The sequence below is a fragment of the Achroia grisella genome, unplaced genomic scaffold, assembly GCF_030625045.1.
Source record: "Achroia grisella isolate CSIRO2021 unplaced genomic scaffold, CSIRO_AGI_Agris_v1 utg109, whole genome shotgun sequence".
NCBI lineage: Eukaryota > Metazoa > Arthropoda > Insecta > Lepidoptera > Pyralidae > Achroia > Achroia grisella.
This window is the reverse complement of record NW_026712573.1, coordinates 6,986,630-7,000,656: the sequence shown is the minus strand read 5'-3', so window position 1 is coordinate 7,000,656 and position 14,027 is coordinate 6,986,630. Positions and strand designations below refer to the sequence as shown.

General features: G+C 31.8%; 1 protein-coding gene across 1 annotated transcript; it reads right to left on the bottom strand.

Annotated features, from left to right (window-relative positions):
- Nucleotides 1-1,117: 1,117 nt before the first annotated feature.
- Nucleotides 1,118-13,779, bottom strand: LOC131845621 (pupal cuticle protein-like). The gene is made up of 2 exons (XM_059194703.1): nt 13,625-13,779; nt 1,118-2,142 (listed from the first exon to the last, which is right to left on the bottom strand). The coding sequence occupies exons 1-2, from the start codon at nt 13,634-13,636 to the stop codon at nt 1,399-1,401; spliced, it is 756 nt and encodes a 251-aa protein (XP_059050686.1). The 5' UTR covers nt 13,637-13,779; the 3' UTR covers nt 1,118-1,398.
- Between the last annotated feature and the right edge of the window lie 248 nt (nt 13,780-14,027).

Genomic DNA, 14,027 nt, shown 5'->3' with positions numbered 1-14,027 from the left:
CGGCTGGAGAGGCCTGTCGCCTACATAAAGCTCCTGATTACCATAAGTTTCCACTGTCGTATGCTAAAGCTTTATATAAGAAAAACAGTCTCCTTACATGGGAAAAGAGGTATATGTCTGCTGAGCAAGGCTCACACACCAGGAAGCTCCTCCCCCATCTCAACAATATAAGAGACCTCTTCTCCAGAACAGAACGCTCCTTTCATCTCAGTCAAGTTCTCACTGGACACGGATACGTCAAGAGTTATCTCATGCGCTTTCACATCACCGACAATTCATACTGCCCATGTAATGAAAACAGTGAGCAAACGTTTGAACATCTCTTCAATAATTGTCCTATTTTTGGAAGAGCCCGTTACGACCATGAACAAGTGTGCCGAATGCATAAAATTGACTCCCCTTACAAGTTGACCAGTATCATTACGAAGCCGGAAACTCTGGCTTCTTATGATACACTTGCTAAAACAATAGTGAATAATTTAAAAAAGATAAATAACACATAAGACTATAAATGCGTAAATACATAAAATATAATATTATATATAAAATAGCATATATATATATATATATGTATATATAAACATAAACTATTTATTATATAAATAATGTAAATATGTATGTGTGTCATCTATATAAATATATATGATAAACACCTAGTGAAACACAACTAGCTCTACGAAAACTTCTGCTGTATCAAATCGCAGCTAAAGTCAATACATGTTAATAAAAAAAAAAATAATAATAATGTCAGTGAAACAAATAAAATAAATAAAAAAAAAAAAGTAAATATCCAAATATTTTTAGGTAGGTACAATATATTGATATCTGACCATGTAACACACAATGGTATAAATGTAATATCAACTTCTATGGTGTTATTATCTATTTACACTATTCTGCAGTTCTCTATAATTTTCTTCAACACTGTTGTCAGGTAACTGTATTTATTTTTTAAAGTGGTATAATCAAGCCACTTCAACAAGTCCGATGCAAACATTGCTTTGCAATTTTATAGGCATTATCAGTGGTAACCATCTTGTTTAGGTGCATTTTACTAGTTGGCCTTGCTCTATATAATTTATGCATAATATCAGGTGAGTAATTTAAACAACTGAAGTATTTTCCTTTCTATATATTTCGTTTATTACGCATACATACAATTATTATGTACAAAATGTTCGTTTAATATAATTTCCTTAAAAAAGTAACAAAAAGCCACAAGGATAGAATAGGCTGACGCACTTGCACTTTGAAAAGTTCCTAAAAGAAGAGGAGATCGGAGGAAGGAGCGGACGCCTCGACGCAGACCTAGGGCGTAATGGCACACACGCGGTCCCCTACAACCGCGACCTACGGGCTAGCGCTGCGTCCAGCCGCACCGAGTACAGACAGAGAGCTTCACCAGCGCTGCTGGGGCGCGTGCGCGGGGGGAGCGGCGTGCGCAGCCTGCTGGTGGGCCGCTAAGTGGGCAGCGCGGGCAGCTGCTACCTCAGGGGTGTCCAAGATACCGGAACCGTCATTGGCTAATCTGATGTTGGCAGACTGGTGGGCGGGCTGGCCTTGCCATGAAGGAGCGCCGTTCCACTGAGGAGCAGGCGCGTTCCACTGCTGGTGGGAAGGAGCATTCCACTGCTGCTGCTGCGCGGGAGCGTTCCATTGTTGTTGAGCGGGAGCAGCTGACTTGGCAGCGGAAAGAGCGGCGAGGTGAGCGGCACGGGCTTGGGCTACTTCTGGAGTCTCGGCAACGGGAGCAGGAGATTGACCGGCAGCGTTCCATGCGGGAGCAGCTGGGGCACCATTCCATTGGGGAGCAGCGTTCCATGATTGAGCTGGGGCGGCGTTCCATGATTGAGCGGGAGCTGAGTTCCAAGATTGAGCGGGAGCAGCGTTCCACTTGGGCTGTTCAGCGCGTTGCCAGTACTCCTCATTATCCCAGCGGGGATCATAGGAGCCGTCGTCCTGGGGGTTAGGGTTGTTCTGTGCTGCTTGCTGTAGGGCAGCGAGGTGGGATGCACGGGCCTGTGCTACTTCAGGTGTGTCGAGGATGTTACGTCCATCTTGGGACAGAGCAATGTTGGCGGGGGGACCAGCCCAGCCAGATGCATGTGCTCCACAGGCCAGCGCTAAGCAAGCTACGGCAATCTGTGAAATTTAAAATGAAATTAATTCCAAATAGTTACGTTTAGTTACAAATGTATTACAACATACAACATAGTTTATAACATGTTATAATAAGTTAATGTTATGGAATCGTAATCGGACATTGTCCGTTGTATCTGATCTTAAGCTACAGAACCTGTTGTGTTAAACTTTAGCATATCCTTTATTAAACAGATAATATTCAGAGTTATTGCCGCTGTAGGTACCAGCACTGTTTGTAAGTAGGTAATTGCAAATCGCGCTGCTTGTTATAGCCCTTTCATTAACTGTTGAACAAGTCGATACAATATTTATATAATTCTACTTGTGGTGATAAGTCGACCCCATTCTGCTCAATCTCAGGTGTCCACTAGTTGTTAATTTTATTTTGCTTTTATGAAAATGACAAGTAAACAAACATGACAACAGTGATACGTTGACTGACAATAAAATTGATCTAAGGTGCTGTATAACGTTTTGCAAAATTTTGATTAGGTACCCAATTTGTTTTGATTTACTGCTCTATCACAGATTTCGATATATCTTTTAAAACTACGTTTCTATCTAACTAACTATCTATACGAGTTTGTATTTATTATAAGGAAAGTTATCACGTTGTTGGCGTTACTTGTATAATATAATACACAAGAATATATGGGATTATATATAGTTAGCGACGTCAAATAATATTTAAATTTGACTAACGAAATAATTGTGCGTTTACATTGCATGGATTTCGTGGGCGAGACTTAGTATTGAATCAGCTATGCTAAAATATGGCCTGCTGTACCTACGTACCAGTTAGAAATTAGGTAGGAACGTAATGACACCATTGTGTATAAATAAACCTTAGTGACAATAAATTTTACAATTATATAACTACGTCAGTATCTACTTATATTACAATAAAATGTGTAATTGTACATTAATATTATTATTCTGTTTGAATCTGATAATTTAAGAAAAATAAATAAAGTCAGGGTCTGTGGGTCAAGGCTTCATTTATTTACAATAGTCTACCGAAGTAACATTCAGGTATGACAGCATAAACCTAGTATAGTAATGGTGCTTTAAACAATTTAATATCATTGGCTCGAAGATAAAATAAAATTAACAACCTATTGTTACAGATTATACATATGTAGTAGTCTAAGGTACTATTATTAGGTATATAAGACAACGCGTAATAATTTGGTTCAGATGACTAATTTAATCTTACTGCAATATGTGTATGCAGGTATTTTCTATAAGGAATGTATTTGTAAAAGTAGAAATATTAAATATATACATAATATTATATTTATACAAAATATGTATATGAGACTCTATTATCTATTAATTATATTAATACTAACAATAACTGTTTTTTCTATGTGTATAATAAAAAGTGTATGACCTCATCTCGTATCTACCAAATATTATATAAATATATATACTCGAAAAATGTATAATATTCGCTATAAGACGCTTCGGAATAATTTCAAACAACAACACTGTGACACAAGATTTTTACATACTAGATAATAACTAGTAGATTATAGAGTTAAGGTTAAAATAAATTAAGTAAGTAAATCCACATTATCAGATGAATGTAAAATATTGTTGTATGTTATATATTGACTGGTTTTATAGTTTCATTTGTAGTCATTTATGTCAATGTAATGGTACATTAAAATTATGCATTATAGATACAAAGATGCCTGTATTTCTAATAAGTTAAGATAGATAATAATTAATCACATAATTTTTGTATTCTAGGCACCTATTTCAATGATAAATATAATTATAAACATTACATTATGTACTTTAATATGATTTGAAATGTAGAATTGGCGTTAGATAAGATTGTAATTTGTTGTATTAATGATTTGTTTTAGAAATATACCGGCGTAGTGTTAATTGAATTGTGTTGCAATATTTATAACTGTCGATGAAAACCCACATAAATGACCGACTTATAATTGCTGTGCGACTTTGTTACATATATACAAAAGCATTCAAATGTCTTGGACAAAAATAGATACAAGGCTAACCTTTAAATGGACTTAAGTAGAGGCAAGTGATATTATTTAGACATAGGTAATTCTATTAGATTATCTTAGATTAATAGTCCTGCTGCAGCTTATCACCATAAATGTAAGCTAATTTGTACGTAAACAGCGTTTAATATATACTTATTATGTTTTATGGCATACTGGCTGTTAATCGCGACTTCCTATAGATACATAAGCTTTCATTCATAAATTTAAAAAATTGGTCTAGAGAGACTAGATCACTTTTAGATTTGATTTGATACGAATTGGTCTAGAGATAAAAGATAGCCTATGTTCATTCTATGGACACTATCTACCGTCATGTTAGTTTTTTAAAAATCGGTTCAGCCGTTTAGTTGTGAAAAACCATCAATCAAACACAGTATTTCGCATTAATAATATTAGTACGCATAATTTTAATTAATAATGCCGTAATAATCTTTATACGTTAACATTAGTATTAGATAGCCGTTTTTTAATTATTTGTTGTCATCGATGAGTATTCACTAGGTTTTAACTACTATACCTACATGTTTACAGGGCAACCCGCGTAGAAGTTGACCAAGCAGTAATACTATCAAAATTTAACAATATTAGTTTTTATGTACCTACACATTATTATTTAATTTCTAATAGGGCAATGTTTCAAAAACCATAAATTTAATTCAAAAACAAACTGAAAATCATATACAGTATTCTCTGCACCGTCACGTTATAATTTTTATCTCTATTCATACTTAAAAAATACTTTTAATTTATAAAATGACTTGGTAAATACGCAGAAGTTATTGACCGGCAAGCATGTTCGATAAATGATCTAGAGCGCAATATTATTGATGGAAATCCAACGAGATGAGTGCATAGGCGAGGAATTTGCGGGCGGGCTGACGTTCGCAGTCACGTAACCATGTCACGGCTCTGATCCAGTTTACGGGCTATGCAGATCACCTTCCTCCACGGCCCTTCCACGTCTAGGTTCGCTCACATCATCAAATTGCTGATATTTATCACACACTGAATAATAAACTAGATTAATTCGAATATGAACTTAAATTTCATAATTTTAAAATACATATACGAAAAGGTAAAAAATTTAGTTAATAGAGTTTACTATTAAGCATAATTGATAAATTCGTAATTTCATAATAGAAATTGCGCAATAATTAGAAGATGTATTTATTAAAAAAAAAAATCATATGTGTATATGTGTCCCAGCTTTATATGTCAACTTTTTTACTCTACCATATATTTATTATTTTTAGTAAATATATAATAAATTTTTCTTGAAATGTTCAATATCAACCACGCGATAACATGAGTATATTGAGTTACTAGTTATATTTTTTAATAAAAAAGTAGCTTCAAAATCAGGTCCAACGTGAACATTCCTGCTTCTTTTTAAATAAATATGTTTTCCTACTGGGATTAGATATCATACAACATCTACTTACTACGTTTACCGGTATATGATATAAAAAAGTATTTAATTTATTAATTTATTTAAAATGAGTATTTTAAATTTTAGCAAAACGTTGGGTTTCAACTTTGTGATGGAGTGTATTATACTTACTCTAATTCTTTTATACAAATTGTGTAAGCTTACAAAAGTCATTTAGATTAGATTGCATGTAATGGTCACATTTTTCGTGAAAATATTCTACCTTGACATACGACTCTTATGCTACTATGTTGAAATTATCACAGTCGTGCTGTTTAATTCGTTACTATATTTGTTACGTACCTACCTATTTAGTATTTTTTGGAGCCGGATGATTCCAAATGGAGCAAGTAAGTTTAATAATGTAAACAATACAGAACATATTTTTCTGTTCTGTGGTAGAGATAGATTTATTTAAAAAAATGATAAAGGATTTAAATTTCTGTTTAGGTTTTTTCGAAAATATCTTAAATTAATAATGTTTGTTATTACTTTGCTAAATATATTTATTTGTGAAACATCTATACAATTAGATTTTTTATACTACAATAGTGGCAAACAATAGTGGCAAGCAAAGGGTCACAACGCAAAAAAAACTGTCATTTTTTTTTCAAAAATGGTATCTAAATCGTTATAATTATTGTACTAAAAAATGAGACCCATGATTCTAGTTTTTCATAACTTTATTTGTTGCTTGCAATTTATTAAGTAGGTATTCATTTATTACATTAAAAATTTTAGTATTAGCTGGAGAATTTACTGTCGTACATTTAAAAAAATAATTTAAATGTTTGCAATGATATGATTATGTTATGAAATTAATTGCTTTCAGTCATAAACAGATATTCATCCAAATAATGAAGTAGGTTGCATTGAGTGAACGGCGTCAAGGTCTGAAGGCCACCCGAAGGTCGAGAAGCAGGAAGTAAGCCTTCCGGACCTGCCCACCGTCACATTCTGAGACTGGTTACCCTCGCTTGTCAAACATATTTACAGTTTTCATTTTTTTCGTTACAATATGTTGACAGTAACTTTATTTTAAATATCTTGATACCTATACTGGTGTGAAAAATCCTCATATTTTTTATAAAAATAGGACGGTATTAATATATTTTTCATATATATATTAATATATTTATAATTGTAGTGGGCTATATATAGTTATTTTAAAATAACACTGATTTAATTGTCTTTTTTTTAAATAAATCGTCCTGCAGAGGTTTTGTTTTAATCTAGTTTGCAAAGAAACTCTAAATAATTTTTAAAAAAGAGGACTGCTCTTGTTTCCTCCATTGAGTTAATTGGTGAAATTGTATTAGAATATTTGTAACAAATTTGCAATACACCTCAATAATTATATATAACAATTTGCCGAGACGTTTATAAACAATTTTAAGGAAAAGATAATATAACATTTTATATAAAATTGAAATATTTTATTTTCATCCTGAAACCGTACTATAATCTATTACAGTATATACGTACAAAATTTGTTTATTATTTTGCATGGAACCCTACTTACTACCTACCTACTTCGAATAATTCCATAATAAAATGTCACTGGAAATTTTATTGTTTTGCATTTTAAACTGGTTTTTAACGGATAACCACAGCTGATGCAATTTAGCCCACGAATTAATAATATTTATTGTAGTATAATATTATGTATGTACTTTTAAAGTCAAAGCAATGATAATACCTGGTAAGAAGTGGTGGTAGAAGCTATTAGTTATAATTAGGATATCGATTTCATCTGGCCGAGGGTCGGTGCGTGGGCATGCCCTTCTAAATTGGTGCGCGATGGAATGCAGACAAAAAGCCTTAGTGAGCGGCGAGGCTAGCGACACCCGTGGACTCAGCTTGTTAGGTGCGCCCCTACGTCTGAACCCGTAGCTAACCACCATCGATTTTTCATTCAAATTTCAAATCAAATCAATATATATTTATCATGCAGGTAACTCAAGTCGGATTGTAGTTTGAGCCGAGTAGAGCTGATAAGAAATTTCGGTTCGCTTTTCTAATGAGATTTCCTGTGATTCTCATTAGATAACTACTTTAAAGTATAATGAATACAGTATTAGCATGTGCTATTAATTTAAATGATTTAATCAGCTCATGCCTGCTGATACCGTTATAATCGTTCACGAGTATGATGGATGAGTCATCATTATGTATGGAAAATAATCAATAATTGACATAATTGGTTTATTAGATATAGATTTATGATTTCATTTTAATTTTTAATAGCTTTGTGTGTTTTATATATTGTAATTTTCTATCTATTTTCTATTTCTATAGTTTATTATTTATGGTATATTATATAATATGCGCCAATATTGTTATAATATTAAGTGCCTGCAGTAAAAATGTGTTATAATTGCAAGCGAATATAAAGGGTAAACAAAATCCAGTTGGCATTGCAATCGTAAATGTAATAACAATCGACGAAGTAAAGTGACAGACACGATGACAATTTTACATCGCATGAGCGTGGGTGATATACATATGTGTAATTGTATTTGCGGTGACATTATGAATATACAGATCGTATGTGTATCGATTTTTACTGCACGAGTAAAATGTCAGTTGACGACTTTGAAATATTATTATAGATTTTTTGTGTTATTTTTTCTAGTGAAGTATGGACGTCTTCCGGGCTGCGATGATGATGATGGCTTGCATGGCTTTTAGAACTTCTCATTAATTATTACTTCGGAAATACCATGGACAAAAATAATGAGACTGTATTTTATATACAATTGGATGTTTTTGTTATTATATTATAAAACATATTAGAACTTTTAATCAGAGATTATCAATTATAATCAATATTAAGTACCATTATAACGATATACATAAATTTAAAAGAAATGTAAGAAAAAAGTATCTTCGTATATTTTACGTAAATAGAGGTTCATATTACTTTCCGTTTTTTATCTCTTTTCCGACTTTTCGCCTTCAGGTAATACAATAAAAATTTCAATAAGTTGAGCTATTTAAGCAAAATAAACAAACAACATCTCCAAATACATAATTAATAGTAAAAATGTGAAATTGGCTACTCTAAATTCAGTAATTTCATAGTTTTTCTATGGTATTCAGAAAAACCCTACAGGTATATCATTTAGTTTAATTAGTGTAATGTAAACAATAGTACAAAGGGCTAAGGACAATCGTGCGCAAGAGTCGCGCCGCAGCTTGGTGCGGTGCGCCGCGCCGGTCAACTTTCAGTGACATTGACATGGCATGGAGCGGCGTGGCGCGGCCGACTACGCTGGCGGTTTGCGGCTGACCGATGATTGGGTTCCGTTCGTGCTCTAATTCGCATAACGACCGATGTAACGCCAGAGATGTATTAAAATATGAAAGGGACCGTTTATGTACTAAGTGTAACAGATTATCACTGAGTATAAATAGTTTGTAATGAGTTTCTGAATTGGTATTAACAAATCTTGTAATATCTATTTAATTTTTCGAAATAAATACTAAACATATGGGGGCATAATAATTTTAAAATGCGTAGAAACATAATTTCACCATGAATATTTCTGATGAATATCGAAATAAAAACTAATAAAAGTAAACCAACTTTCAATACTAAATTACGATAAAATTAAATTTATTATAAAATATTTTTGTAAATTTAGATGAGAAAGGGATTTTATAAGTGATGAAAAGTTTTATTCAGATTACATGTTATATAGTTATAATGTTTAAAACAATTGTGAAAATGTTTATATTATTATTATTACCCATAATATACCATAATAATAAACTGAAACTATAATGTGGATTATAAGAAAAGGCACATTTTTCCTCAATGAAACTTAATTATGAATTTTATATTTAATTACAAATTTAAAAATCTGTTTCAAATAAGATCGTCCTAAATCCATCTCTGTATAATACGATTTACTATTGACTTTATTGTTATTGCAAAAAAATAACAATTGTCTAATCCAATTTACAATCATTTTATTGAAATGGTCTAATGCGTTCCGGTTATGAGAGGTCATTAACATGCAACTCACGAATTCATTAAAATAATACATTTTCTTTTACAAGTCAGTCAAATGCACCTAAAGGCCAATAAATATCTTCAAGGTATAACTACTTTCGTTTTCATAAATATCAGTATATCATATTTATGAATACATATACTCCAATTTTCTTCCCAGAGTATTGTAGAACATTTTGTTTCCTTCTGAAACGTTCGGGATGTAATAAATTGGCAAAATGGTATATTCTACAAGGAGAGGTATTATAAATATGATATGAGAGTAATTATGATATGAGACACTTTTTAAATTTATAATAACAGTATGCATACTTCTATACATACTTTACATTTATAAATTTTGACTGAATACTTATTGGAATCGACTTACGTTCACTTTTGTTAATGATGACAATATTGATTTAAAACTAAGAATTAGAGTTAATCTATGTAAAGTATATATATCTTTCAGAAATGTGGCAATATTACTTTAATGTGAATGATTTAATCAGTTTAAGTATTAAAGTATATATATTAGGTAGATATGCGTCGTAGTAAGTTATTATGTACCGAGACGGCGGATTTCCGTAGCGAGTGTAGCGAGTGTAGCAAGGCTGAGGCAACGCCAATTTGTATAATTAACAACTATGCAAGGAATTTAGGAAATAGAGCGCGAAATTAAAATGTTAAGTGGCAATGACCGACGTTTTAAACAAGTGGCAAATTTTATTCAAAAATGTCATTTAGAAAAATAGACCTTATTTTGGTGCATGAAGAAAAATCAACTGTGACCTGAACTACATACATAAATATCAAGCAGTAATAAAGAAAATATATTCATACTTAATCACGGTTTTAACCAACCAGCAGTATTTACCACAAACGTAACCTTCCGAGGCGCTTTTATATAATTTTGTATATGTATTAGTCTGTCTGGAAGTTACAGACAAAGACAAATAGAATCTTTATTATCGCCCTTGTACATATTACATGTGTCACTTTACTATATTTTTTCTTATGTAATTATAATATATATAAAAGAATATATTATTCTTTCTGCCAATTTTTCGACACGACATTTACGCAACTAAGATACTTTCTATATTTTTTTTCCATTACGGTGTAATGAGGTTATCACCGGGGAATTTTATAAAAAAAATATTTATAGTCAACTAAATGACTCAACTACGACGACTACTAACTTTAAAATTGACCAAAGTATAGATAGAGAACCAATGAAAATAAAAAAAATGGTTAAATACTATAGTTACCTAATTATAATCGAATTATTCAATTTCGTATTTTCTCAGTGAATATTATTATTAAATAATGTAATATAAGTATACTTGTCCTAAACAAGTCTCCCTATATAGGATTCACGAATGCGGAAATAAAACGTAATGTATGTGATAGAGTGCGAGGTCTCTCAAGATGACGGTAATGAAAGAGCAAAGTGGAAGGAACGAAAACAAGGAAAGCGGATTACAATACCTCTTTGTGAGATACATAGTTGGGAAGTGAGAATTAAGTAAGTTAAATATAAATAAATTTAATATCAAGAACTCAATAAAAATAAATAAAACGTGGTGAGTGCCTGTGATTTTTCTCGTTGTACGTATAAATAATGACCGCTTCAAATTTAAAACAGATTATCGTAGATATTTGTAATGAGAATATTTGCAATAATTTACATTTTTTTAATCAGGTTTATAATTAAGATGATCCAAATTAGTGATATTAATAAAACACGTTAAATTAGACTAATTAAACTTCTAAAAATTGCTCAATAAAATAATTGATTTTACAAGAAATTTTGTAATAACAAAATGACTTCAGTCCCACATTACGGATATTTAGAATATTACAAAATTTATAATACTTTTGGAAACATATCAAAATTTATCTGATTATATAAATAATTTAGTTTTGATATTACAACATTAAGGAATACACTTATATGTAGATTCGTAAATCTTTAATAAATTAATAAATATCAGAAATTTCGGCGGTCAATAAATTAGATTTCTAACGAGGTTGAATAAAAATTATCGAGATATAATAGAGATAGAGACATATGTACAGAGATGGAATTATGTACACCATGGCTTGAGGTTTATAATATTATGAAACATCATAATAAATTGCATAATGTTGGGATAACCTTCATAGGGAATGCAGCGAGCGAGTATTATTTTTATAGTTCACATATTCAATAAGAAGGAGGCAGAGTTGTTCACCATGAGTACCACAGTTTATTTTTAACCCATTATAAATTAATTTATCCGAGTCAGACTTATTTTCAAATTCGATGCATTAACTTACTTATGATTTTTCAAAATTTAAATAAATGTTTAATAATTAATTACGGGCATGAAACAAATATACAAATATGTTATAACATTGAATCTCACAATTTTGCAATAAATGGTAATGACAAAACCATTCTACATTTTAAACCCTCAGATTTCTTTAATGTGTCTGCTTCAATCAGAGAGTCTGAGTCAGATGTCGAGATGAGAATAAAACTAGACTACCTGTCTTTTTCTACACTCGTACATCATTTGTTTTTATATTTTATTTATACCACAATAGTGACTATAGAGGATATGTTTCATGTAATGTGGTAAACGGTTACTTAGCCTATAAAGCCTGATAAACTTCTCATCTAGAATAACTCCTTATACTCTCTATGTAGAGAAAATTGTTTAAGACTATAAAAAATAATATGTATGAAACGTATAGTATTGGCGGAATGCCGATTACCACTATTAATCAGATAAGCTATCAATTAGCCTGTTATTAGGTAGTAAAAGGAACACCTAGCGTAATTAGTCGATAGTCGGGTCATACTGTGTGTTAATTTAACCGCATTTGGGCGGGCGCACGAGTGCCGTCGTGCCGTCACGACACACGCCTCGCTAACTTTTGTTTTCAACAGAGCCCTACTTGTTCACACGCCAGTTAACTATCAATAAAATTATGACAAGTTGCGCATTCAACTTGAATTTTATATTATAAATTGCATTTTTTAAGTAAATGGCAAGAGGTAACCGTTGTCTTATATCGTTTATCAGTTAAATAACATAGGGATTAAGATTTATTTACTAATATATTTTTTATCAAATAACAGATATGTTTCACAAAACAATGAAATTGAATGTTTATGAATCGGTGACAAATTTCGAAAACGGAAAGTTGGTTTTGCAATATTCGTGCGTATATTTGTCTGTTATAACCGTAATAATAATTCCATCGTGTTTCCTTTCGTTGAATATAACTGACAGCAAGAAATACTTACATATTTTAAATATTATAATAGAGTTATCTATAGAATTATTGTTCAATACCGACAGTTATAAAAATATTTTTCCTGTACTGTGCGTTTAATATCTACCTATAAGTACATATATTTCGCTATAGCTTTGTTTTTATAATTACAACTCAAAGATTAGTTTTATTAAATTACTATTAAAAGAAAACAAAGCATATCTATATTAGGTTTTCAAAGATAATTAAGTTGCTTAATACAATTAAATAATATCATAATAGTCATACAACGAGACTAATAATTTATAGGACCTCTACCTGTTTACGATAAGTATCAATTATTGATCGTTTATCTGTTAGTCTATTATGTTTACATTCATTTTAGTTATTAGAAAAGACTTGTTGCTGTACAATTGGCTTTAGTATTATAGAGGTCAGGTGTCCCGTAGTGTTCTACATCTGGCTTGTTGGGCAAGACAAGTATTTGAAAACTAAGTGCTCGCAACTACCTTTGAATATCAGATACACCTACAACAAACTAAGTTATAGTAACTGAAAGTCGATGCATGCCTGTTTATTTGTTGAACGCAACCGTAAAATTAACTTTAGTGCTATATGTCGCATCTTATTATGAATAGAGAAGAATATTTTCAATTGTATATGATTTCCATTTGTATTGCATTTGCGATATATTGCACCTGCAGCTATTACGGTCGCGTTCCTGATAGTTAATTTTGAAAATGTACTTACCATAAATTTCATTGTGAAAAGAAGTTAGCACAGAAGTGAAAGAAATAGAAAGAATGAAAAGGTTTTTGGATCGGATTTATAGCGCTGATGGAAGATTTAGTATCTTCCAGGAATCGCTATATTGAAGTGCAACTTGCGTCTGTGCGAAATGAGGGCGGGAGCAGGCTTTTATACGACGACGCGTGCGCAGAGGGGATGTTTGGTGTGGCGCGGTGCCGCGATGGTGAAAGTATTGGGACATGCCATTGATAATAGCCGAATATCATACACATTTCAATGGCAATCGGCCGTACATTTGGCAGTGTGTGAAGTTAGCACGTGCGTTTCATATTAGGAATATCACGTGTAGTTTTCACAGCTTTAATTCCGCGGTGATGATTCTGTAATAAGTCTATAGTCAGTA